This window comes from Centrocercus urophasianus, unplaced genomic scaffold, assembly GCF_019232065.1.
Source record: "Centrocercus urophasianus isolate 14NV4802_14NV808 unplaced genomic scaffold, USGS_Curo_1.0 seq_21, whole genome shotgun sequence".
In the NCBI taxonomy this organism is placed as follows: domain Eukaryota; kingdom Metazoa; phylum Chordata; class Aves; order Galliformes; family Phasianidae; genus Centrocercus; species Centrocercus urophasianus.
Genome location: NW_024884767.1, coordinates 9507326 through 9533887, shown reverse-complemented (window position 1 = coordinate 9533887; position 26562 = coordinate 9507326). Strand labels below are relative to the sequence as shown.

At 41.8% G+C, this 26562-nt stretch overlaps 1 protein-coding gene across 3 annotated transcripts in view; it reads left to right on the top strand.

Moving 5' to 3' along the window:
* Positions 1–26562, top strand: part of ABCA1 (ATP binding cassette subfamily A member 1) — a 90750-nt gene that overhangs the window by 3651 nt on the left and 60537 nt on the right. For 2 of the 3 annotated variants that reach the window (XM_042822779.1, XM_042822777.1), the window contains exons 1-5: positions 5765–5860; positions 11606–11746; positions 16034–16127; positions 19771–19912; positions 20652–20773. In XM_042822779.1, the coding sequence (XP_042678713.1) occupies positions 11678–11746; positions 16034–16127; positions 19771–19912; positions 20652–20773 (427 nt within the window). In that variant the 5' untranslated portion in view covers positions 5765–5860; positions 11606–11677. Of the gene's footprint in view, positions 1–5764; positions 5861–11605; positions 11747–16033; positions 16128–19770; positions 19913–20651; positions 20774–26562 lie in introns of those variants that run through there. The other variant, XM_042822778.1, reaches the window with a different exon arrangement.

Sequence of the window (26562 nt, the reverse complement as noted above, 5' to 3'; positions counted from 1 at the left end):
TCAAGGAGTGAGGGTGAGACAGAGTAGGATGGAAAGCTGTTGATGCAGCTTTTCTCAGACAACAAACTAGTGCTGTAGGAAAAATAGGAGCATTCAGATCTTAAGATTTATTGAGTTATTAGTGAAAAGGCTTGATCATGGATTATAAGAAGAATGTACATCAGTCTGAATGGTATAAACATCCATATACAAGCTGACCTTTTTCCTCTTCTGTTATTTTCTGGAGGAGTATTGCTTAGCAGAGCTCTATCTAATCCAATAAGAGATCCGTTTGTGTTGTGCTAACTTTGTTAGGGAATGATTGTCCTTAGCCAGAAAGAGGAGAGCAGGAGAGCCTTTCCAAGACTGTTCTGGTTTGAGCTAGATAGCAAGGTCAGTCTTTTGGAAAGAGCAAACAAAGCCAGAGCCTCTGACCACACGGTTCAGAGATCATTCTGGAGGTCTGTCTTCCTTTCTATCAGGCAGAAGGCAGGCAGTGTTGTATGGAAGATAAAGAAGTGGCCCAAACCAGCCACCACCCTGTTTTCTTGGCTCTGAAATTTTCTGAAACAATCTGAAATTTTATTTGCCCATTTCCCAGTGAAAGGCTATTACTGGAAGCTGAAAGGCAAGCTGTGCAATTAATATTCATTAGCATTCTTGGCTGTTAGTTTAGTAATAGCCAAAATTAAGCTATGTGTAAGGTCTCAGAGCAACAGTGGTGGCGGTCAAGGTGACCAACAAGACCCAGGGACCAGGATAACCTGTTTTCTAGCAGCAGCACCTGTCTCATGATGACATGCTTCTGTTCCCTGATTCAATGTTGTTATAAATATGAGATCATAAAAGCTTATATTCCACAATGAAAAAGTGAAAGTGTTTTTTTTTTCTCAGCTGCAGCATTTTAATTTTTTGGTAAAGACTATTAGCTGAGTTGGTCACGTCAGCAGCCAGATTTAAAGCCCAGCTTTTTAGATGTTGCTGCTGCTTTTGCAGGTGCATTCTTATGCCTTCAGAAGAAACAAACAAATTATTATACATATATTTTCTCTGAGAGATGTATTTGTGGGGAATATGTTTATGGATATGTCATTGGCTCTTTTTCTCTTCCCTGTATTGTAATTATGCTGCCATAACAGGAGTCCGGTATAATTGCTAGTGGAAAGCAGAATTTAGAATCAAGTTTGATTGGATTTAAAAACAACAACAACAAAAAACCAACAAATCTCCCTTTGCTCACACAATAAAACAGCAGCAAGCTTTGGTGTGTGCAGTATGGACATTTCTTTCTGGTGGAGTCAAAGTTCAAAATCTAGTTCTCTTCTAGGTGAACTAGGTGAATTTAAACTAAATTGATCTTGCATTTCAGAATTTATGCTATCACTGGGTAATGTGCTTTTTATCTAATTCATTTGTTTTAAAGTGTTTTTGATATTTTAATTGTTCTTTACTCTGCTAAATTGGAGTAGCAGTTCCTACAACCTTGCTTACCAGGTCTCACAAACCTATGGAGATATTCCTTCTAAGAAAGTAGTAGGTATATTTGGAGGAATTTGGATTTATTCCCTCCAGAAATATATAATACATATACATTCACTTGTATACCAGCTGTCACCAGATTTCTTCAGATCTTGTTTTTTCCTTGTTTTTTTCTTTTTTTTTTTTCCCATCCCCCCATTACTGTGTCTTCCAGAGCTTTGTTCACAGCTCTTTTAACGTTAGTCTTAGTCTTCACCACTGTAGCTGTCTTCCCAGTTGTGTTCACATGTAAAACCAGACATAACTTCTGTCAAGTGGATTCTCTGTGGGAATGTGCTCTGAATCCAGTGAAACTTTCTCTGCATCATTTAGGACTTCATAAGCTCAACAGAAAATGCGTGGCTTGGAACTTATATCCATTAACAACTTGCAGAATTGTTTTGTTTACACTTCTCTTACAAGCTTACTCCCTTCTGGTATTTAGTGCCACTTCTGCACCCTCCCAAAGCATTTTCCATTCTGAGTGCTTTTGCCTGAAATTGAGTAGACCAGTTCTTCACTTTTGTGCTTAGTCCCTTGATATTGTTGGAACAATCTAGTGGACCTCCGTCCTGAAGCCCACATGAAGAAGTGTAGCTTAGGTTTGAACAGATTGTCACCTTTAGCTCATTCCATCAGCATGTGTGATGTTAAAATAACCACACTGTAGCTTATTTCACATCTGTTCACTGGCTTGTTGACCTTTATGGGAGTATGAGTTGAACAATTGGAAGTGAACAACAGAATCTGTGTGGAACAACTTGTTTCTTGTGGATTAGGCAAAGAGAGAGGTTTGCACACAGCATTCTGGCAGCACACCCAGCTAGGTGCCCAGTGCCACACCTGTCACAACAGGTGTGCTGCTTTCATTCTTACTGTGCATGTCAATTATTTTTGTTTTGTTCTATGAGTAACATTAGAGATAAGTGGTTATTGAATCTTATCATTTGCCAAGATTGAGCAGAAATTTATTTCTCTTTAAAGTGAGCAGTCATTACTTTCAAAAGCACCTGGATTCCTGTTTACTCCTGTGTTGAAATACTAGCTTTTAGGTCTGTGCAGTTAGGTGGTTAGAAGCATGAGAGCTGAAGCCGTGTTTGGGTCTGCCTGTTGTAGAGTTTCAAGGATCAAACTCTACTCACTGTGACATAAAATACAGCCTTTGCCAACTTTCTACTGACAACATCATTTCCTTGCATTGTGCTGCAGGCTTTTTCTTGGCTGAGGCTTTTCTGCATAGTTGAGGGGTATTTCTGTCGTTTTATCTTCCATAACCTGTATCTATGAGACATGTGTCAGTGCAGTTGTGTAGATATCAGGCTTCACAGTGAGCTTATTCCTTATGGCAGAGAGTCTTAAATACACCAGAAGGATATTTCACACAGCAAAAGCCATATTGTGTTCTGTTTTGTTTTTGGACATGTGCTGGTTCATGACGTGCTGGTCCCAGATGGCAAAAACTGAGAAGAGAATAACAGTAAAATTTCCTTGGATGGAGCAGACGTACATCTCAAATTACAGTACCAATCTTCGCTGGGTTGCTTACATCCTTACCTTCTCCCAGGACTGAAGAACAAGCTACAAAAATAAAATATAGGAGAAGGCACTCTTTGGCAAATCAAACAACCAAAAAAACTTACAGAAGTGATGACAAAGCTGTGAGGCATGGTACCCTGGCTCCAGAGATTATACAAGCACCCCAGTGATATCCCAGCCATTCCAGGATGGAAATGTGCATTGCCTACCAGTGTACACAGTCGTAAGCCAGATCTATGGCTGATTCACATAGATGAAGTAATTCAGTGATCAGGGTGCATGGAGCGGGGGATGGTGGTCAAAAGTTTTTCTAGCTAACACCCTCTGAGCTCATGGATTTCCTTTCCCAAAAGCTGAGAAGGGTGATGACTTTCTTGAGGGAGCTCTGTGTTTCTTCTGTCCTTGGAGGCAGCTGCCAAGCAGAAAACCATCTTCTGTAAAGTGAAATGCTTAATCCTTTTTCATGTTTGAGAAGATAATGTCCATAAACAGGATGCATCAGCAGGAGGAAAAAAGTGGCTGATGCTGTGCAACAGAGCTTTTTGCCGACTGTGCCGACAGTACTACAGTTGCTCAGAGATCAAAGCCTAATGGCATGAATTGATCTTGAATGTCACAATCATTATTTTAGCAGGTTGTTCTACTACTTCTAGATTCCACAGCAGAGAAAAGCTCATTCTTTGGGATTAAAAAACAAAACAAAAAAAAAAAAACACCAAACAACAACAACAAAACAACAGCAACAACAACAACAACAACAACAAAAAAAAAAAAAAAAAAACCCCGGACCAAGGCAAATACGGACTATGTATCTTTGATACGGGCCGTTATAAAGTAAATCATTTTTTTTTTTTTTTTTTTTTTTTTTTTGTGTGTGTGTGTGTGTATGTGTGAGAAAAGTAGAGATGCTTACTGTAATAGGAATATCAGAATGTTTCATGTGTTTCAAAGTCTCCCAGTGGAATTTAGTGGTGTTTTTTTTTTTTTTTTAATATTGAAATAATTGGCTGCATTTCTTCTTAAGTGTTATATTTGACATTTGAGTAATTCTTCTCGCTGAAGTGCGTGACACAATCTCTTGCCCATGCCCTTCTTTGAATCAGTCCAGCTGTGGCACATGCAAGCTCAAGTTTTCTATTGCAATGGAGCGCACGTGTTTTCACCATTTCACCTTCTGAACATGCTAGAATTAATGAGAACCAGTTGTTGTGGTCATTCTGGTAGGAAGGCATGCTCCAGTGTGAACTGGGACAGGTTTTCAAAGCAGCTTGGCATGTTCTGTCACAAGGGAAGTTTCTAAACATCGTCCGTTTCTGAAAATGAGGCACTGCTGACTGGAAAAATGTAGTCCTATTTGTATTAAGGAGTTCCTGTAGCCTGGTGCTCAGGTCTTTGGGAAACTATCTCTTGTGGTTTATTTCTGATACATTGCTATGCGCCCACCTGTGCCCCACAAATGCATTCTGGGGCCTACGCTTTGTCAGAAGGAGGAAATGAGAGCTGTTGAAGAGCTCAGGGCCAGCATTTTTAGTGCTCTTGATACTCATTCTGGGTATGACTTTCGAAATGATCTCTGCTCTGCTGTTTATAGCTGAGCTTTCAGAGATACTCAGCACAGAATATGCTGACTTTTTAAAAAATCAGAGTGCTTGTTCGTGGTGCCTGGACTAGATACCATTAGAAGCCTCTTGCCCAAATGCTTGGGATGCCAGATTTCTGTCCCTAACATCATGTTGTATTAGTTCCAGTTCTTGTCAGAGTAAGATCTGGGCTTTCTTCTCTTGTAATTCCTACTGCAACAGGCAAAGCCTAGCGCTGGGCTCTTTTATGTGACTAATTGTTTTAATAGCAGCAGTTAAAGCAGATTATGAGTAGCTATTTTCTTGTCATGTTGTGCTTAAAAGGAGCAGTCATTTTCTTCCAGCTGTCTCTAACCTTCTGTGAAGCACAGCCCCCTTAAATGAAGAGAATTCATCTGTTCAGTGTTATGTAGCTGTGTGTATGGTGCTGTAAGGATCCTGTGACTAAGTGAGATGCAGTGCCTGCATTTTGTTTGGGCGCTGGTGGAATTTCAAGAAAACGTTCAATCAGCTTCCCAATATTTTGGCCCTGTGCCTAATGTTTGGGAGTTGTAGAAAGCTTGGCACACACTCATCAGGAGGAAAAATGAGTCAAACTGGTTGTGGATTACCATGAAGCTAAATCTGAAAGTGCTTCTGTCATACAAATCATTGTTATTTTATAGGGCAGATGGCCACAATAAAAACAATGTGCTAGTTGTTTGCAGTATTAGTAGGTGTTGAAGAACAAGGCCAGAATGTGTTTGCTACCAAACCTAAGGCCAGGTAGTCAATCTGTGTAAGGTGATGTAAATTAGTCAAGGTCCGTGCCAAGGACTGCCAACCAAATATTGTTGTTTGTAGTCTTGCCTGCTGACCCGGAAGATTTCCAATCATATCATTAGTAACAAGCAGTTGGTGTAAACATGATCTGGGTGATTTTGAAGAGGAAAGCCCTTCTCACTGAATGAACTCTTAGGTAGGATAGTAAACTTGGCCTGATATTCGTCTGGCAAATGGGGAAAAAAATGGAAGTCCTCTGTGGGGAGGTTACGAAAGAATTGCTTTTTTCGGTGTCTGTGTGGCCTCCCTGATAATGATCTTGCATCCCAGGCATCAGGCTGCAGGTTCAAAGCTCACACCTCCTCTGCTGACCCTGCATTGCTCGTTATTGCTGCAGAATCTAGCAGTGCTTAAACCAGGAGACAAGTGTGTAGCATCTACTGGTTGTGCTTTTATCTTTGCCTTTGCTTTGCTTGGCACTCCAGGTGAGTTGTTTGAACGTGCTGCTAATGCTTTTGAAGGCATCTTTTTGTAACTTAGTTCAGAATGTTGGATTTAGAAGGTAACTTTAAAAGGTCAGTGTTGTTATTCCTAGAAAAGTATTATTGTTAGGGTACAGCTTCCCTTCTTCTCTGAAGCTCCAGTAGATTTTGAGATTTTTGACTTCTTGAGAAACTTAAGAGACTTGAATGTCAATTTTGCTCCTATTAGTCTTGCAGACTCTACCTGAGTTGTTCTGATTGTAAAATGGGCTCTACTCTTAATTCTTCATGCATTGTCTGTTTCTGCTGTGGAGATTATCTCTAATTAGGTCCATAACAGTGGGATAAGTGATTGTTTGCATTTGTCCTCAGTTACTCTTTGTCAAGCATAATCTCAACTGCTCTGGGACTAATGCTCCTTTTCCACCTCCTATTTATTGAAGTTTAGAGAAAAGTGCTTTTTTCTTTCTGGAAATCATGGAGGTTTAAAACAAAAGTTTCTTTCTAATATTTGTCTTGCTGCTTATTCCTTCTTACAGCCTGAGGCTGTAAGAAATAAAAGTGGATATGTGAGTCTCCTGACCACAGCTACTAGTTGGAAAGAAACTATAAGCTGAGATCCAAGTATTCTGCAAGAAAGCAGCCGGGATGTTAGACCCTGATTTGGGTGATGTAGTTCAACTCCTGGCGCTAATCAGTACCTGTAGTCCCAAAATGCCGAGACAATTCTCTGACAGTTTGTCTTGTTTGAATCAAATTGTCGATTTGAGGCACACACTTCTCTCTCGCCTTCTGTCATGGTGACCTGATCTCAGTTGGTGGCATATGGAGCACTGGGAGGGACTTTGCTCTTGGATCTGGGCTTTGCAGAGTTGAGGTGGCTCATGACACTGTTTGCTCCATGAAGTGCAGCTTGGTTCTACATAAAGGAAATAGTCATTTCTCAGCCTTCACCAAAAGGACTGTGTTTCTGCTCACAGCCAGTGCTCTTTTCCTCAGCTGTCCCATTTCTTTTGAAGAGTGGCTGTTTGATTTGGTAGATACATAAAGAAAGGCTGTTGGTGTTAAGCAGATGTACAGTTTTTCATTTGAGGTTGTGTGTGTAATGTGCTACGCCATGTTTGCTTGCAGTAGAGGGACAGTAATGGCTGTAGTAGATGTATGTTGCACCCAGCAAACAATGTTTTGTTTGTTTGTTTGTTTTTGTTTTTGTTTTTTTTTTTCCTGTCAGAAGACATTATCTCTAGATATTGGATTAGTATTCTCCATGGCTGCTTGGTCTATGGAGAGCTGCCAGTGGTCGTAACTTTTGTAATGTGGAAATCTGGCCAAGAGAATGGGGTGGAAGGCTTCTAACTGCTTTCATAGCAGCCTGTGAGTCTTTTTAAACTAGTACAAGGTTTTAGCTCTGCTGACCAGGGCTTGGTTTAAGTCATTGCTGGAGATTCACAGGTTCTGTATCCTTTTGCCAGAATCCTGAAATGTTCCAGTCCCATAAGGTTCGGTAGGTTTGCTTTGTTCCCTGTATAAATAGTGATTTCTTCTCCAGGGGAAAGGTTTTTTTGCCCCCAGAAGAAAGCAAACAGCTGCATTGTTTGCAGAAAGCTGCTTTTGAAAGCTGTTTTATGTTTATTTAGTACAGACACCAGGCATGGGGGTGGGGAATGGGTTCTCTTCCACTTGACCTTTTTTTCCTCTTAAAATCTACAGCTGTAAAAATACATAGCTTTGTGTTTAAGACTGATTGGGTCTGGGGATTCTCAATGTACCAGCTAATGGACTTTTCAGCAGCCGTTTTAGTCTTGATGATTGTGATGGTGCTTATCTAGACAAGGTTGGTCAAAGTGTTTCACTGTCAGCATTTTCAGAATTCATCTCTTCATGTGTTTTTCTCCTAAAGTGATTTTTGAATTGCACACTCAGATGGAGTTGTAGACTTATAGGTCTGGAATTCACGGGGAGTTTCTGCAGTGGGGAGAAAAGCCATCTGCAGGGACAGTCCATGGGACAAGCACATGGAGACAACTCTGTCCAAAGATCTGGGGGAGTATTTGGATGCTGCTTTTGCTCAATGGCACCTGTGAATTGAGAAGATTTGGAATGCTTAGAAAAATAGCGTGTTATGTATATGAAGATCTGAGCGGCATGCTGGTAGGGCATGCTAGGAAGCTTGTGTACTAGTTTATTGGCTGGTTAGATGTGAGATGGCCTCATGGTCCTTTTAATTGGCTGTCTGTTCAACTGAGTTCTTGTTGCTCTATCTGCATGTTGCGCAGGGCATGTGTCTGGATTCAGTAGGTTGCTGTAAACATCCATTATGCCTGATCTACTAGACAGCTACCAGGTGTATCTCAAAGATGTGGGCAATTTGAGTCTCTCCTGGTATCCTCCATTTTGTCTAAGCTATGCAGTTGTGTTGAGGAGGTGGAGGAATGCTGAAGCAGATCTAAACAAGAACAGTTTTCTGAGTGATGAATAGAAGTAAACCTCTTGCCTTTAAGCTTACAACTGCTGTTGTAAATGCACTGGAAAACTGGAAGTGTTCACACAGTGGAAAAGGTTGGCTGTGCAAGTTGGATATCTACAGCAAAGACCTTTATGCACCTAGGTTGCACTACCTATTACAGCTTAGGTAATTGTTCCAGCTTTCACATTGCTTATAAAAATGAGTGGGTTTTTTTGTTTGGGTTTTCTTTTTCTTTTTTTTTTTTTTTTTTTTTGGTGGTGGTAGGTTCAGTCTTGGCAGGTATAAATCCCTCTCTTCAATGGAGATGTTGTTTCCTGAGATGTAAGGTACTTGTATTGCTGTGGCAAATTCATGCAGCTTTTCTTGTGCTAGACAGAAATATTACTGCTTTTTTAGAGGATGAGAGTGATCCATGGTGCTCACTGCTGGCTAACAAAATTTTCCTCAGGTGTGATACAGAAGGAAAACTAGCTGGTATCTGTGGACTTCAGAACAGCAACTACTAAACAGTGAGTTGGGTTTCCCTGTTGTGTTGTACATCCTAGATGAGCCTGAAGTGAAATACTGGTGGACTTCAGATCCAGCTGAGCTGAGAGAGTTGGGTCTGCCACTGTTTTCTGTGTTTCTGGTTTGTAATCCTTGCTTTCCGACTGGTAGAAGAACATTTGAAATGTCACTAACCCATTTTTGCCTGGGATTTAGTTTGAGCAGCGTTTCCTGAGGCATTAGTAATTCAGGTGAACCTAGTTAACTTGTATCAGCAGTGAACCAAATGTGACAGCCTCTGATACAGATCAAAACTGGAGACAGATACAAGCATCAGCAAAACCTGGGTAACCCCATCTGCAAGAGACCCTGGAACTTGAATGTCTCTGAAGCTGTAAAACCAGCGTGGCTGGAAGAAGTGGAACTGGGAGCACTTTGGGTTCAGTTTTTGTGCTCTCAGTGAACATCTGGTGGTAGGACTTGTCTCTTTGGTTTATGTAGAGACTTAGCTTGTCGTGTCAACACATGGGACAGGTTTTCCAATCATCAGGTACCGTCCTTACAAACGGATATTTTTACCTTATTTAAAACTTGTGTGCAGACAAACTGGCCTTGCTTGAAAGCCAGCACATTTGCTTTGTTCTCTGTAATGTTTAGCTGAACTTTATAGACAGCTGAAATCCAAGCAGGCACAGCCAAGTCTTCCTAGTTGCACAGGTTTCTGCTGATCAGCTGAGGGGTGTTAAATGATCAATATGTGCCCTTATGTCACTGCAAAGCGCAACACGAGCCCTACAGAGTCTAAAAGCATTTTTTCCACATTTTGGATCTTGGGGACTGCCTGCAATTGCAAAGAACTAACATTTGGATTTCACCTGGCATGGATAAAGCCTGCTACCCTGTAACTAGCTCAGACAGACCTAAACTGCTTCAAATTCTATTCTGCTGTCTTTATGAAGAGTATTAAAGTGAAAGAGTTGAACGTAATTCCATTGAGAAGCCAAAGGTCTCTGCTGCTCCCTGCAAGATCCTTCCTGCTGTCTTCCTGGTGGAATTTGGTCTTTAGCTGTATCTGGTAGAAAACACTGGGAAGTAGTTTGTGGCAGATCATTAATTGTATTACAGAGTGGCGTTTTTATGTTGTTGATATACTATTAGTTGTTGCAGTACCTCACTCGAGTGCATCTGGGAGTTCACTGTCTACCAGGTAGATGTGCACGCAGCTGGAACGTGTTAATGTCAGGAGTTCCAGCCAGAAGGAAGCACAGGGTAGGGGGAGGAAAGCTTTCCTGCCAGATCAGCTGGGCATCTCTCCGTGAAGAGCAGCATCTGCAAGTACTGTTCACTGCAGTGAATTATAGCAGCAAGCCCCTATTGGCTGTATGCTCAGCTGTGCATACATGTCTCATGCCTGTGTAGAGACATGAGGTTCAATTTGTAGGTTTTTGTAGGTTACTGTTCTGTTACTGTACTGTCTGTTACTGTTCTTGCTCCCTTATTCTGGTGTGAAAAACACTGCTGTGCTGTTGTGATCCTACAGTGTAATTTTCTGTGGAATTCAGCATGGTGACTTTAATTATTTCATTTGTAGTGTTTGGGAAACTTTCATGTAGCAGAGACCTATGCTATATGACAACTTTTTAATTTGCTGTTGTAATAATGGATGTAGTTGTGGGTAAAACTACAAAGCTGCAAATACTCATTAACTCAAAGCTGGCATCCAGAATTGCTATATCTAATCTAATCTTGTTCCAGTGTGAGAATGGGCAGAGCATTTCCTGAAGAAGGCTTAAGTTCATAGTGTGTTTGTGGGTTTTGAAAACATTTTCAATGCAGTTTGCAGTCAGGCATGCAACACTGAATAATAGGTCTGTGATAATGGTATGTGGGACATGAGAATCAAAAGCATGTGTTCCCACTTCAGCAGATGTTAGGGGGAATGGTTATCTGGTAGTGTGCTTGGATTGGTTGCTAGCTGTCCTGTTAACACTGAACCTGTCAACAGAATGTATTCAGGAGCATAAATCAGAATTAATTTGCTGTGAATTAGTTAAATCCCTGCATGGACACTTACTCAGAAGGAAAGTACTCTTAATCTGAAGTGGCTTAATCTCAAAAGTAAATTAAGCTATTCCAAATGAATTCTGAAATAATAATAATAATAAAAGATTTAATGGCTTTCAATCTACTGTAAGCTCATCTTTGTATATGAGCCTTCCTGAAAGTCTCTGTGTACCCAAGCTTATGCTGTGTTATTATTAAAAACCACCAAAGAAGCTAATGTGTTTCTGAATCCTTTTTACGTTCTCATACATTTGCAAGGTGCATACTGAATGTGCACTGCTCACAACAGCTGTGGAGACCAGGTGTCTGCAAGACCCTACACTGACTCAATAGCGATTGTCCATTCACTTTATCCAAATATGAATGGCTTCAGGGTCACTTGCTTCCAAGGAGATGCACTTTTCTCCCTTGCATGTTAAGTTTGTAGCATTTTCTTCTACAAGCAAATGTATTAGTTGGAATGCCAAACAAAGACATACCTAATTTGGCAACATGTTTTTCACCATTAGAAAAGTAAATATGGAGAGAAGCTTTTTGCTTTAAATCTCAGCTGACTTGAACCTATGAGACTTGACTAGAGTGCACAGAGAAAGAGAGCAGATGTATGGGAAATAGGTTGAGGGGCTGGCTGCAAGGCTTCATGAGCTCACGGAGCACAGCCTATGCCTTTTTCTGTCTTGTTGCCTTTTCTCTTCTCACATAATTTCTCCCTTTGAACTCTTGCTTTCTAGTTAATGCCTAGCCACAACATCCTTGCTGTGTACTGCTGCTGCTGCACAAAGGGAGGAAGGCATTGTTGAAAAATGATGGCGTTTTGGACGCAGCTGGGATTGCTGCTATGGAAGAACTTCACCTACAGAAGAAGACAGACTGTAAGTATTAGCCAAAGAGTTTTTTGGTCTAAGTTACAGCATTGTGGCTTGCTTGTCAAGTGAAATAAGGGAAAATTTCCTGCGTATTAGTGTTTCAAATCTTAGAGGATCCTGGCAAAACAGCTGATCTGCATTTTCAGAAAGCTGACTCAAATCCTTAGCAGATAGAAGTGAGGGGGTTTGGAGTTGTTCCTGAATGCTGGTGTGTCAGAGTACTGAAATACTTCTACGACCTGGCAGTGAGGGATGTAAGTCCAGTGCCTCTGTTGTGACCTGCCTGCTCCTCAGGAAGAGTACTGTCAGGCTGTGGTTCTGTGACATGGACTCTAAACACTTTTGACTGCTGTAAGCTGCAACAACAGCAGAGAAATTCAGCCACTTCGTAATGTGGCCAAAGGTCTAATGGTTGTTTTCCCAGTGTTGGGACCTCTGCTAGAGGCAACAGCAAGCATTTTTGATCTCTAATCAAGGAGAAGCACACAAGCCTGTTGTGAAACTTTTCAGCAGAAGGCTTACTTTAAGTGGTTGGCATGAGACATGCTCTCACATTTGTGTAGAGACAAATCCAGGCAACTGACACTTTGCTTCCAAGGAGCATTCTGATTAGCCTCAATGCTGGCCTCACCATCTGTTATCAGTATGGAACATAGCTGTTACAGTAAGCAGTAAGCAGCAGGAGTCTCTCCGTGTGGAGACAGGAACAGCGAAGCGTGGATCCAGTGCATTCTCCTCAAGGCCTTCTGTCTTAACATTAAAGAGACCTCACAAGATGCTGTAACTTCTGCACACAGTTAAAGCCAAAGAAGGCACAGTCCCTCTAGGGGTTTCAGGGGTAACTGTGTTACACTGGGCCATGTTCTGTGGAACAGGACTGTGCAGAAGAGCTGTCCCATTAGATCTGACCTTGAGAAGGCATGAGCAGAGAATGTGAAGGGAACGTTAGCTACTGAGGTGGTGAGTGGAAAGTGGTGTCTCTGATAAGCTTTCTGAACCCTGCAAATGTCAGGGTGTTTGCCAGCTGTCTGGGGCTGGGTTGCTTTAGAAACTGAGAGTCACAAGGGAGAGACGGCTATCATATTCGCTGGTGGAGATGGAAGCAGTCTCTGAAGTCATTGCTGAAATGTCTGAGACTTGTCACTGAATTTGTGTCCTGCGAATTCAGAGCTGAATGTGTCCCATTCTTAAAGTGCTCAAATAAAACCAGAGAAAGGATTGTTTGGGTTTCTTTGTTTTTTACCTCAATGTCTCTGGTTACAGGGCTGTCAAGGGTGGTGGGAAGTTGTATGCAAGTGGCATGTTTTTGTCCTTATCCAACCAAAAGCCTTGATCTTCCAGGACAAGGAGCCCATCTTATAAGCTGTGTGCCACATCAGCCGTAAGGAGTGATGCTGCTTGCTCTCTTGTATTGGGGGGATGGGGGGTGCAATTAATATCCTAACCTTGTGAACTGCTTCATAATTTATAAGAATGTTGCAATGGATTGGAGGAAGTAGTCTCAACAGTGGCTACAGCTCTTTAAAGTACATACTTTTCTCAATTACTCTAAAAGCCTATGTATCCTAGGCTCTTAAAGCTGAAAATACTTTCTTCTCCCCCTGGTACTACCAGTCTTACTCTTGTCCTCTCCCATACTGGCTTTATGAACTTTGGGAATCCATAGAGATTGATGGAGCCTGTGTGGCAATGCATGAACTGGTTCTACCAGGAGGAGATTTCAGAGGAGCTGAGTGCTCTGCTGAGGAAGATGGCTTTTTTTCTCTGAGTCCTCTGAAATTAATGCATCTAGTCTGAAAGTTATTTGAAGCAGTCTGGCGTAGCACGTCCTGCCAAGTAGCTGTAGGGTGGGCAATAGAAGTTCATTCAGATTTTCAGCAATGCCACAAAAATGCAGAAGGCATCTACTTGTAAGCAGAAAAAGACCTTTCTTTTGGTACTTCTGTCATGATCTTGGATCTGTTTGGCTATTTTTTGGTACTTCTGGCACCTTCTGTATCAGTTTCCTATTGAGTAGCCCGAAGGCTACTGCATACAGTCTGTACTGTATTATTAGTCAATTCATAGCAAAGGCAGCCTATCATCACAGGTTTTTGTAATTTGTCTCCAGAGTTTTGCTCTAATGTTTTTAATTTGAGCTTCATCTGCAGGTATCAAAAGGGAAGGCCCATTAAACAAAGACAGGGAATTACAAGAACATCTCTTCTAGCCATGCTGGTCTCATGGTTGAGCAGTTGTCATCTATTAGGAGACCAGCATCCTGAGTTTTCTGGCAGTGCTGCTCAGACATTTGTACTTACTGAAGGTGTAGCCCAGAAATAATTTGATTCCTCTTGTTTTTCCCACAAGAAGTCTAATTTCCTTTGCTTCTGACTGAACTCTCTCTTCTGCTGCAGTGAGTTTGGGCTATGTTGCGAAAGCTGGGTCCAAAGCTCAGCCTGACGTGTGCAATTCAAGCGTTACTTTGTACTGGATTACTTCCAACAGTGTTGGAGTGGGGGGAAGGGGGTACACAGGGGGAGAGCAGGGAAAGAATCATGTGCAGGGTTCACTGTTGTGAAAAAGCACTGTCTTCTTCCTGCTGTCTTGCAAGTGAGGAGACCTCTCAAGCTTGCATGGCAAGGCTGATTACCAGCTGGTAGCTCCTTGCATTGAAGCTGGACCATGAAGATGAGGACACTGGCGGGAAATGAAAGGGGATTAGTTCTTGCTCAACCGATTTCCTGTTGACAAAGTATTGATCTCAATATTTAATGGTATCTTCCATTACCAGCCAACTGATACAGATTGGACATGCTTCAGGAACTAGTCTCAGTTAAGTTATGAGTAGCTTATTCTGGCCCAGGTGCTGCTGTCTGCAGAGGTCGTGTTCCTCCCTTTCTTCCAAGGGGGGGCAGGGGCGGCGGAGAGGTGATGCTTGGGTTCACTGTTCACTGTGCTGGTCTAGTGGCTGCAGTAAGTGAGGAGACTCAATTTTCATTATGTCTTTAGTGTGAGGCACATCCCTTTTGGTGTTGGTGTGTCTGTCTTTACAAAGGCAGCAACATATGAAGAGTGGTGGTGTAATTACTGCTGTGGGAAGTCTAGGAAGTGGTAGGGAAAGGAAGCTTCTGTGCTTTAGGAATGAAAGGAAGAGGCTTTGTTTTTTTTGTTGATTAGTGTAAAGGGCTGTCCAGAGGTCCAAGCTCTCTACTGAAGTTCTACATATGCATTAAGCTTGACCCCATGTTTCAACAGATTCTGGCTGTGTATCGTGGAGCAGCATTTCAGTGCAGCTGTGATAAATTGGTCTTCAGCTGCAAATATGCAGCTGATCCAGTCCAAATGGCCTCCCTCGTCTGTTCTCCTTTTGCCTGTGAGTTGGGAAGGCTGGAAGTGTGTGTGCAGGCATATGCAGAGGTGTACAGCACTTTGCATGCAGCATACACGTGGTCGCTTTCTGGATTATGCAATTAGCCATTTCTGGCTGTGCAGCAGAGGAGCTGGGGTGGATGTTTCTCTGTGCAAGCCAAGGCTGAGGCCAGTGCTTTGTCTCTGCAGCTGCAGGAGAGAGGCTGCTTGGGCACCCTGGGCAGCCTCTGCAAACTGAGCTGGTATCAATCTGCCTCCAACGTAGCGTGGTGACATGTGTAAGATGCCTGCTCCTTACCAGCAGATAGGGTGACACAGAGGGCTGTAGGGCATAACAGAGCACAGCCACGAGAGCCGGCAGAGGGAATGGCTTGTGCTGCTTCTTGGGCTGTTGGTGTCCTAGTGCTGAGCATCTCTGGCCTCTGGGAGTCAGACAAATGGTTCTTGATGACAATATATTTATCTAGCAGAGAAATTAAAGGATTTAGAGTAGCTATGCACTGGCACAATATTCATCCCTAATATTAGGGTAACAGCTGAGATGTTTATCGTGAAGATGGAATAGAAGTGCTTCCCACTAGCTCTAAAATACGAGGCCAGAAAACCAGCTGATTTCTGGGAAGGGTCATAGGGAGATTTCCTTCAGATTTCTTTCGGATTTCTTTCTTTCAAGGGATGAGGAGAACTAAAAAAAAGCCAAAAATAACCCTTGTTAAATGCATCAAATTTAGTCTTGCAACTCACCTGTATCAACAACAAATGAGAAACCTGTAACTTTTCACTGTTCTCTGAAGTTGTAGGAACAAACTTTTTGGTCCTGGAATGCATAACCAAAGTGGTGTGAGAATGTGCTTGCAAAACTATGCTGTCTTAGAAGTGGATTGTACTGGAAACTCTGCCCTGTATTTTGGATATGACATTTTAATGCTTTGTTGTTTCCAGTTCCAGCTGCTGATCGAAGTTGCTTGGCCTCTGTTTATCTTCTTCATCCTGATCTCTGTAAGACTTTCATATCCGCCCTACGAACAACATGAATGTAAGTACCAAGCACAGCAGCTGCACAGAGACTGGTTGTTATTTCAAGGCTAGAAGGCAGCAGTGCCAACTGGCAGGAGACAAAGATCAGGGGTAATGGTTGCATACCTCTTTGTAATCTTCAGAGAAGTTTTAGTGGCTGCTTTCCTTCAATCTTGGGAACTGAAGCATGTTCTGACAAGTTAATGTTCCTCGATGACTGTATTTTGCTGCTGTTTTTCTTGCCCTTGCTGTTTTTGCATATATAATGTATTAGCCAAGGAATTGCTGTGGAAATGTGACAAGGCTGCAAAACCCACACAGAACCTAAGCTTTATTTCTCATTCTTGTTCTGCATGTGACTGTATAAAAAGAAAGTGGTGTTCAGATCTCTAAGAAAGCAATCTCATTTTCAGACAGTAACGTGGGCTAATGTATTACATAAAAGAACAGAAGAGCAATTCCACTCCTAACTGTACAGTGTCAACTTTCTATTCAGTAGATTGAGCAGTCGCACATTTATGGGAAAAACCATTGTAGTTTTCTCTTTACATCATAAATGGGTACATTTCAGCTTTTCTGTCAAAGGGAGCTTATTCTTGCTCTGCAGATGACTGTGGTGGTAGCCATTTGATTTAGGAAGCAGAACTCATTGAAGCAATATGCTTAATCTTAAATGCGATTGGTAGTGATTTCATGTTTCAATTAGCTGACTATGGAAGAGCTCTTTGTTTATCTTTCCTTTGCCTGATTACTACAAGGTAAAGGCTAAGGGTCAGCGCAGCGTGTTTCTGGAGGGCACTCTGGATTGTTTCATTCTTAAAATAGGTAAAGAACTAGCTCTTATAGCACTTAACCCTGTGGTTTTTTGAAAGTATCTGGGATATTTTATGTTGCTTACTGGGCTTTAAAGCTAGCTTTTCAAAGTTTAAGTGCTAATAATGTCTGCAACTTCCTGATGTGGTTTGGACGCTGCTGGTCTCGCTCACTACCTAACTCTCTTTGTTTTGTGGCTGGCAGGGTAACTGAAATTTCTCTAAATGCAATCTTGTACTTTCGTGCTAGAAATTCAAATTACCTCTCCTGACTGTTACAGTAGAACTAGAAGAAATGCCTGCACAAAGGATGTGGAGCTTGAGAGAAACAATACACATTTGCTCATTTGCTACAAAGAACTGCAGCAGTCTCTTGCTAGCTTGTACCAGTCTCTTGGTACTTCTTGCCAGCTTTGGCTGTGCTGGATGTAATCTCAACCCTAGCAAGATCTGTTTTTTTTTTTTTCAGCTGTTCAGAGTGAGTGTAATACAGGATTGGGACTGTTAGTTGTTAGCCTCTTTGTACATCCTTTGGTCTGGCACCTGTTGTCAGAAGAATTTTAATTATCTCTCACCTGTATTCCTTTTTCCTTCCCGTTGTTATTGACTAAAGTTTTATTTGTCTTCTCCCTCTGTTGGCATCAACAATAGTAGAGTGATGAGTATCTACTAACTTAAATTCACGCTTTCTGGTTAATTCCTCCCCTGTTATCAAAAGCTTTCAGGAAAATGGAAACTAAATTCTTTCATTTAAGTCTGGATTGGTTTGACTGATTATTCATTCACTGACAAATATGGATATGTTGTGTAGTAGAACTTTTCTTTTGCTGGGTGTGAGCAGAGATGCTGGAAAGAAACCTTGAGTTCATGATGGACCCTGTGGCATCATTGCATGCCTTTAGGGGAACTGGATTGTTATCTGTGGTGACAGTACTGTGTGCTGTTACAAAATGGCTTACAAGTGAGGCTTAATCATAGCAGTAACAGTTCATGCAAGTGCTTTTCAACCTCCAGACAGCCTAGTTATTTTAGTGGTACAGTTTGTTTAATAAACTGTTAAGAATTTCAGCTCTCTTTCAGCAGAACCAGGGGTTGCACCATTTTTCTAATCTGACTTACCAGACAGGACTTTTCTTTCCCTACTCATATGAGTAACCTTTTTATGAAAACTTTAAAGATAGGTAGGTGGCTTTCACCAGATCAGCCAGAGGAGACATTTCAAACTGTGATAACTGCCTGTCGTCCCTTTCATGTCATCAGGGTTTTGTTTCAATGTAGTGTATAAGTATCTTTATCAAGAGGAACTTCTAGTGAGGCTGCTGCTGTGTCTTGTTGAGCTTGACTTTTCCATTCCTGTGAACCCTTCAAGACATTCAAAATGCATTTCATTTGGAAGAAAAGAAAAAAAAAAAAGACCAATATATAGAAGAGCTAGATGTGATACAATTGGAAAGATTGTTCTGATAAATTGTGCCTTCTGACTAACACAGCTGTCTTTGAATCAGGTAATTCCTGCTTTACTCTTCTTTAGGAAACTGCATTTACATGCTTCACTGAGTTTAGAAAAATTACCGTGAATTCTTGTATGTTCTTGTTTTCATGTTGCTTTTAGTTTTATTTTTTAATCCATGTAAAATTTTATCCATGTGAAGTAAAAGGCATGGAGAAGAGAGAAAGTATTTCTTTGAGAAATTTTAGGAAAATAATCCAAATGTTTAAGCATTTTTCCTTTCATACCCTCCCCATACTCTTCTTACAATAACAGAAATGAAACAAAAGCCAAATAATTCAGGTAAATAGTGTTTCTATTTTGAAAAGAATACTAGGAACTAATAGTCCCCTTGGTACTGGAAACAATGAACCTTTGGTTTCCTCATCTTTCTCCTGGACAGAGTCCTTGCCTTTCTCCAGGGAGGGCTGACAATCTGCCTGTCTTCTCCCCACTGCTGTCTTCTCCACCATCTCTACTGTCCAGCCTTGTTGAGTTTAAGCAGCTCTAACTTCTCATCCTTTGAGGACTTGGTACTGCTGTGGCTGTGGGGGTAGCCAGCTACCTCCCCATCTGACTGCAGGCATGTGAGGATGAAACAGGCACAATAGTGTAAGGTTCTGGGAGCAGTGGATGGGGAATGTGAGTCTCAAAGTCTTGAGGAGCTGTCTTATATGAGAGATAGTGAGGAACAATGTAACATCCCTTCTACTCCCTGGGTGGGGTAAGAAAGCAGGTTCATTTGCGGAAAGCAGAGTGATAAGTCATCTCAGAAGCAGGATTATATGATAGAAGCCTTTCTTCTGGAGTCCATGCGATTCACAGATACGAATGTCATACTGGTGGAGTTCTGCCATGGGCAGTTCATTACTGCTTTAACTCTCACCAGATTTTGTAACGTAAACAGGATGTGAATGTTGAAATATGACTTAAGTAGGTCTTCAATAGCAAGAGTTGAAAACTTGTAATTGGTAGGCAGGTGTATAAGTGTTGGAACTCTGAAACTCAAACTGTTATGGAAGAGCAGTGACATACTTATCTCAGGCAAACCAACACAGGCAACTCACAAGTGCTGACCTTGTGCTTTTGCACTTATGATGCATGCAAGTGAGGAGAGAATTTTGAAAACAAAATAACCAGAAATAATGGTGCAATGTTCCTAACAAAGTGTAATTTTTAAGTGGAGGAGGTAGGTTTGTGCAGAGAAGTTAACTCAACCTTTTTGAAGTTGACCATTATGCTCTCTTAAAAGCAGTGTGAGGCAATAAGCTGGACAGAATTGCCATTGCCCTTCTCTACTACATAGTGTTATGTCTGTCGTGTATTGTGTCTGTCTCCTAACTATTGTGTTTTGGTTTTAGGTCACTTCCCAAACAAAGCTATGCCCTCAGCAGGAACATTGCCCTGGATACAGGGGATCATCTGCAATGCCAACAACCCTTGTTTCCGCTACCCAACACCAGGGGAATCCCCTGGTATTGTTGGAAACTTCAATGCGTCCATGTGAGTCTGCCTGCTTTTTCCCTATCTCTTTTCTCTGGGGAGCATATGGAAAGGGCATATTTTGAAGTCACCAGTTCTTTGTGTAACCCTGTGCTGTTGAGAGCCAAGTCTGTTGTCTTAGTGATCATTGTGAATTCACTCCACAAAAAGGTGAGATGCAAGGTCTGTTTTTCAGAGAGCCCTTTTCCCTGGCCAACAAACCTCTGAGATGAATGGTGTAGGAGTGAGAAACAGGATCTGATGGGACTCTCCTTCTTGTTTATTGCTGGCTAATGTATTACGGGAAGCTCCACTTACGGTCAGCATTGTTACACCCTGCCTTGTTTGCTGAATTTGTACTGTCAGGCCTGCTGAAGCTGATGCAGAACAAAAAGTGCCTTCAACCCGGAAAAACACTTGAAAAGGGATAATGGCATATTTAAAATATTGAGCTTTTGTGTAAAAGCAGTTAACAAGCAGCAGGAGGCCCTATCCATCCTAGTCTGAACTGCTTTCAAATGCTTGGAGGTTACTGACCTAACTTGTTTGACCCTGCTTTAGCAGTCATCTTTAATAAGGCTCCTTAATTTTCCCAGGAATCATCACCAAAGACAGGGCTTGTTGTAGTGGAGAGAGCAGTGTCATAACTGAAGGGACTGAAGTTTAAAACTGGGACATGAAATTTTGTCTGTGAATACTGGCTTACAGAGCTGATGACTGCTGCTTTTTTTTTTGTTGTTGTTTGTTTGTTTTCCACCAGTGTTTCCCGCCTATTTTCAGATGCCAAAAGGTTACTCTTGTACAGCCAACAGGACACAAGCATAAAGGATGTCCAGACAGTCTTGGCAAAACTGCGGAAACTGGGAAACTTCTCTGGCTTAGGTAATGGCACGGCAGAAGGAGTCACCTACATCTGATGTTTTTTGTCTAGTTAATTCTGCACATGTGTACACTCAGCATCTCTGCCCATGACAGGGAGACTGGAAGGTCCCCTCCAAATTAAGCCATTCTATGATTTCTGAAATGTGCAAGAATAGGAAGGTGCATGCTTATAACTGGTTGCACATCAGTCTTTTTCCCATCTCTCAGAAGGAGCTTAAACCTCTCCAAGTTAGAGCTTTGTGTGCTCTTTAGATTATTTTGTGGAAGAGAAATGATGCCAAGGATAGCAGCTATTTTGGGTGTGATACTACAGTCCTAAAATTTGTTGAAGTGAATTAAAATGCTTTCTTTCGTAAAGAAATTTAAGTAGTGGGTGTTTTGGAAAACGCTACTTACTTTACTGTTTTGTCAGTGAAGCAACAAACCCCTTATGGCTGGAATTTACCCCTTTACTCCATAAGCTGATTAAGTTGGTGATGGAGAGCAAATAAGCAGAAGTCGATGCTGGCTTATGGTTTGCAGACTGAAAGCTGACTATTCTCACTGTCAGATGACAATTAAATCTTCATTTTTCTTCTTGGTTTTTAGTTTCCCTGGGACAATTTGGAGTGGGATACTTTATTCTCTGCTATTGTCCAACAAGATTTTGAATTATAAATTCCAAAGAAAGTGTTTTGTCTTGAAGGTTCTTTAATATGTGTCATAAAAACTGAAGATCTTTGTTTTCAGCTGACATAGGAAGATCTGCCATGTTTTCTTATCTGTCCAAATGAAAAGGTGGCTAGTGTGAGATCACACAGAAAGCTTGCAGCAGATCTGGGACTTGCAGCATCTTTACCCAGTCTTGGGGAATGTAACTGGTTTCTCATTATTGCTAAGTTTCTCTGACATGGCAACATGCTAGAATTTTTTTGGGTACTTTTCTCTGAAAGATTATTTTTCTTGGCTAATTTGTTGGTGCTGCATGCTTCTTTCAGAAGCAATGGAAATGAATGATTTGGAAAAAAAATACTTAGTGGAGCACAGCCACTGAGTGCTTTCATCTACTGTGAAAGCAGTCAGTGGCATTTCAGAGCTTTGTGCAAGTTGTCCCTCGTTTTACAATTATAGTGCTCTTTTCATCTGGGCATGACTCATGCTCCATGAAGGAAAATACCTGGTGGGCTGTGAATAGTTTCACATGTCTAATGTGATCTGAGCATACTTTTAAGACTGAGGTATCCTTTTTATGTTCTTTCCTGTGTTTCTCAGTACATTGTGAGTCACTTTGAAATTGTCTTGTTACTGACAGGTTGCCAGATGTATGCTGGCTGTATGTACAGGCAGGTGTGTAAAGGCTTTGTCGTGGATCAACAACTCTCTCCCCTTCAGGGCTGTGAAGAATCCTGATGTGATCAGATGTGCAGGTGTTGGCGTGAGCTACTGCTTTCTTTCAGCATTACTTGTTGTTTACTAATGTGTAAACGACACACTTCATAGCAGGACTCAAAATCTGCAGTGCCAGGCAGCACCATCATTTTTTTTTTTTCACCTGAGTTTGGGGGGAGGAAAGGATATGTGGTGAACACAGGGATGAACCTGAACACAGACGGTAATAAACAAACATAATCAAAATCAGCTACAGTGACTGTATTCCTGAAGGAGAGATTGAAAGCACTTTAAAAGGGACTTGTCAAACCCTTGGTTTATCTCTGTGGTATTCTGGCAACAGCAAAAGTTGTCACCAGTGTCTGCATTGCTGTCTGCAAGTTAGATCTATCAAGAAGAGAAGATAATGGTGTTTTGTATTGAAACATGCAGTGAGCATCAAATATGGACATCTGTAGGAACATGATCAAATCTGTAAGCTGAAGCTCTCATTGCTGGGAAGGCTTGAGGGGGAGGAGTGATTGCAAGAAACATTTCTCACAGGGAGTATTGTACAGGAGAAAAGTCAGAATGCTTGTGTTTCTTTATACTACAAAGACTAGGGTACTGACTGCAAAAAAACTAGCGTCTGACAAGTCATCAAAGATCCTATTACTGTAATAAAGTAATTCAAATGTGTAGCTTAAAAAATCCTATATCAAGCCTCTGTGTCATTAGGGTGACAGACTGTCCATTGTTAGTATGGCTTGTAGGGAACAAAGCTTGTTTGTCCTTCTCATGATATGCTCATTTACAAAGCCTCCAGCCAGGAGGTCCCTTCTGCCCACTCTTAGGCTGGCTGATTCACTCTCTGGCAGCATGCATAAGACAGCACCCCTAATCTTAAAAGTGTCTGTGTTTATCCTTAGCAATGCTTAGATCCCTGTTGTGCTGCTCTTCACGGAAAGGTGTGAGGAACGGCTTAAATCCCTTCCTCTCTGAGATACTTCCCCCACTAAGCAAAACCTAAGCAGACTGGAGTGGTGAATGTCAGATGAGAGCATGCTTCCAAAACTGAAGGGATGCCCTGAGTAATTAAAAGCCTTCTGGTGTACAGGAGTAAAACTCCTTTGCCTACTTTTGTTCAGTCATTTCCTGCAATTAGTAGGAAGCCTGATTACCTGATGAGTTGATCTTTTTTTTTTTTTTTTTAAATTTGTAATACCTGGATGTATACAAGTATAACTTTGCAGCTTGAATTTTCCCAGTGAGATTAACAGTATGCACCGTTGTGACAGGGACTCACCTGCAATCTCTGCAGCTCCCTCTTCTTTTAGGCTGGTTTGATGTCCATTTTCCACACGCTTCCATTGCTGCTTGAAACTTTGAAAAAAGCTTCATGATCACCATGTAGGCAGTCTATGGGTCTATTTCTTTCAGATGTTTGAATTGGTGAAAAGAGAGTTTGTCAAAGTCCTTTGTCTTCAAACTTGTTTTCAAAAACAACTTTCATAAACCAATGTCCAAACGGGGACTGTTGATGTTTAAACTGAAATGAAGCAGATTCTGAAGGCCTGGGAAGGGATCTTGCTTTAACATAACATGGCACTTACACAGGTGCCAGGAAGTCAGGAGGAGCCTTGGTTAAACACACAAGGTAGGACCCGGAGATTTTCTTAGGCAGTGCTTTGCACTCATGCCAACAGCTTTTGTGTCTGTTGTTTCTTGGTGTGATGAGAGGTGATCCCTCGGAGCAGGTTAGTCTTCCAGGAGCTAGAGAAATGGTCTGCTCTGCTCCAGAGCTTTTCAGTTAAGAAAGGAGGGTGGGCTCAGTTGGAAACAGCCAATGCTGTCTGTACAACACCTTTTCTTGCCAAGAGAAAACACTAACCAGTGATGAGTGGGACTTCAGCACCTGCAGCTGCATGGGGACTCTGTTCATGGCTGCTTTCAGCAAGCCATGAAATCTATGCGGATGCGCACACATACCGCAGCACAATCGATTTTGCGGGCAGATGCCAATGCCCTCTCCTTGCTAGCAGTTGTCACATTTCTGTCCAAGAATGTCACCAAGGTCTTCAACATAAATATGATAAGGTGAACTACAGATCAGAACAGAGAGTCAAAGACCTTGGTGACTGCTCCTCCAAGAGCATGACATGGCTGTTGGGATTGCAGCCTACCATAGGCTTGGCACACTGGAAACAGGCAGTGGCTTTGTAACTGACCTCAGCACTGCTTTAGTGGAGGATAAAGTGGTACAATAAGCGTTCCTTCTGTTCTGGAAGGTGGAGGTACTGCTTGCTTTTGGCTCTGAGGCATCCATTCTTTTTATCCTCTTCCTTACAATGCTTCCAAACATTTTGCTCAGCAATGCCATGAGATAATAAAAATCAAAAGGTAAAGTTAAAGGCATCTTCTGTGGTTGTTGCTAGCAGTTACATATAGAAAGCTGTTTAGCTGGTGTTTACTTCATTGACTCTTAGTTTTCAGTAATCCCAAAGGACACGTTTTTATTTTCCTTGAATCCAACCCAACTAAACAGTAAGGGAGCAATGAAGTAGGCAGGGGGAAACAAACATTGCCTAAGAAATTGCATCAGATCTTGGGCTGTTATTCTACACGTGCCCTCCCTTTCCTGGTTGTTTGCTAGATTACTGTCACCCACAGTTTAGGAGAAACGTCAGCTGGATGGCATCATCTGCTGATGTTGCACCTTGATGTCTCTAAGACCTGTACAGACAGATGTACAGGCTGATGGGTCTGTGGGAGGTCTGGTCAGGGCTAGTGGTGCTACTTCTGTTTCAACAGGTAAAGAGTGATGAAGGGTGTGGGCTAAACAGTGGCCTTGGGAGAGGCTTTCTGGTGATAAGTGACCTGCTGTATGATTATTAGGATGCTCAGGGAAACAGGATGTTCTGCATTATCTACTAGATGACTTTGAGGTGATAGATAGCTCCCTCTTCAGTGTCTTCTCCCTAATAAAAATAACTCCACACCCTCAAGCTAAACATTTGAATCTGTTCTTCCACCTTCTTGCATCTCCATAAGTAAGCAAGTTCCCTCCTTGATTTATTTGGAAGGATCCTAGCAAAAACCAGCCAGGCTAGAATGAGGACTAACAAACCGTATGTCTGGCTTTTGTGCCCAGAAATACAAGTGGTTGCAGGGTAGCATTTCTGGTATCTCATGGTAGGTTATAAATACACAATTGGGTGGTCTGATACTGTGCTTCATTAGTGGCACATGGATCCTTGCTTTTCCTTCAGGCTGGAGAAATGCCATAAAAATATTGCCCTGTGGTACCGGTGGAGCAATCATGACTCTCAGGGATGTTCTAGGAAGTCCAGTTGTTGAACATGGTTTACTTTTAATGTGTTTTCGGTATGTGTTACTTTGTGTTAACCTTCAGCAGAGCACCCTGGGAGGTTTTTGGCAGTCTCCATGCTGCTGCTCTCAGCTCAAGGCGTGCAGCCAGCAAGGGCAGCCCAGATCTGTTTGGAAACAGAGGTAATTCTGCTTTGGTCAGGTGCAGTCTGTCAGCATGGAGCGCATGGAAGAAGCTGCCAGCATTGGATACTCAAATTGTTCTGTCATGTGCCATGTGGATTAGTTAGTTAGAAGACTCAGATGCGTACAGCAGTTTTCCCATTTCTACCTCCTTACCTTTTTTTTCCACATCTCTGAGTCTCTCAGCAGGCACATATGTGAGTGTCCTTAGATATATTTTTTTTTTTCCTTCTTTGAGGTGAATTGGAATTGTGCAGGCAACTGTGAATCTGGTAGAAAAACCTTTCCAAAGCCTTGGAAGAGCAGTTGAAGTCCCTTACTACAGGTAGTGAGTGAAGCCTCTGTGTCAATCCAGAGAGTTCATTTTCTCTGTTTTGAACTCCAGCAGGTATGCTAGCAGTCGAGAGGTACCAAGACTGAAAAGACTTATTACAGCATTATTCATCCCAAATTTTGCATTCTGTAGTTAGCTGTGCAACTTTTTTGTTAGAGACATGGCATAGTATTTGCTGAACTACATGTTGGCTCACTTATCACTTCCACTGAAGTCTGCTTGTGCTTTTCTTAATATTTCAGAGGTGAAGATGAGATTAAAGTAATAAAATATTGCTGGTAGAAGTTTGGGTATGAAGGTCTACTCTACTGTTTAACTATTATTAAGAGCATCATTCTTGCTTCCTACATGAACTTACAGAGATTTTTATTGTGCATTGTGGTTACATGACTGTGCCTACAGGTTGGGATGGGTAATCAGATACAGAATAGTATGCATTGGTGTCTTGTGTTTCTGCAGAACTGGGCTTTGTTGCCTGATTTTGGTCTGAACTTCCCTTCAGCTGAAATGTTACTGTAGTGAGAGGCATAGGTAGAATATCTGTATGTGTGAATGTAAGAGGGAAACATTAAAGAACCTTTGGAAGTGGAATTCAGAA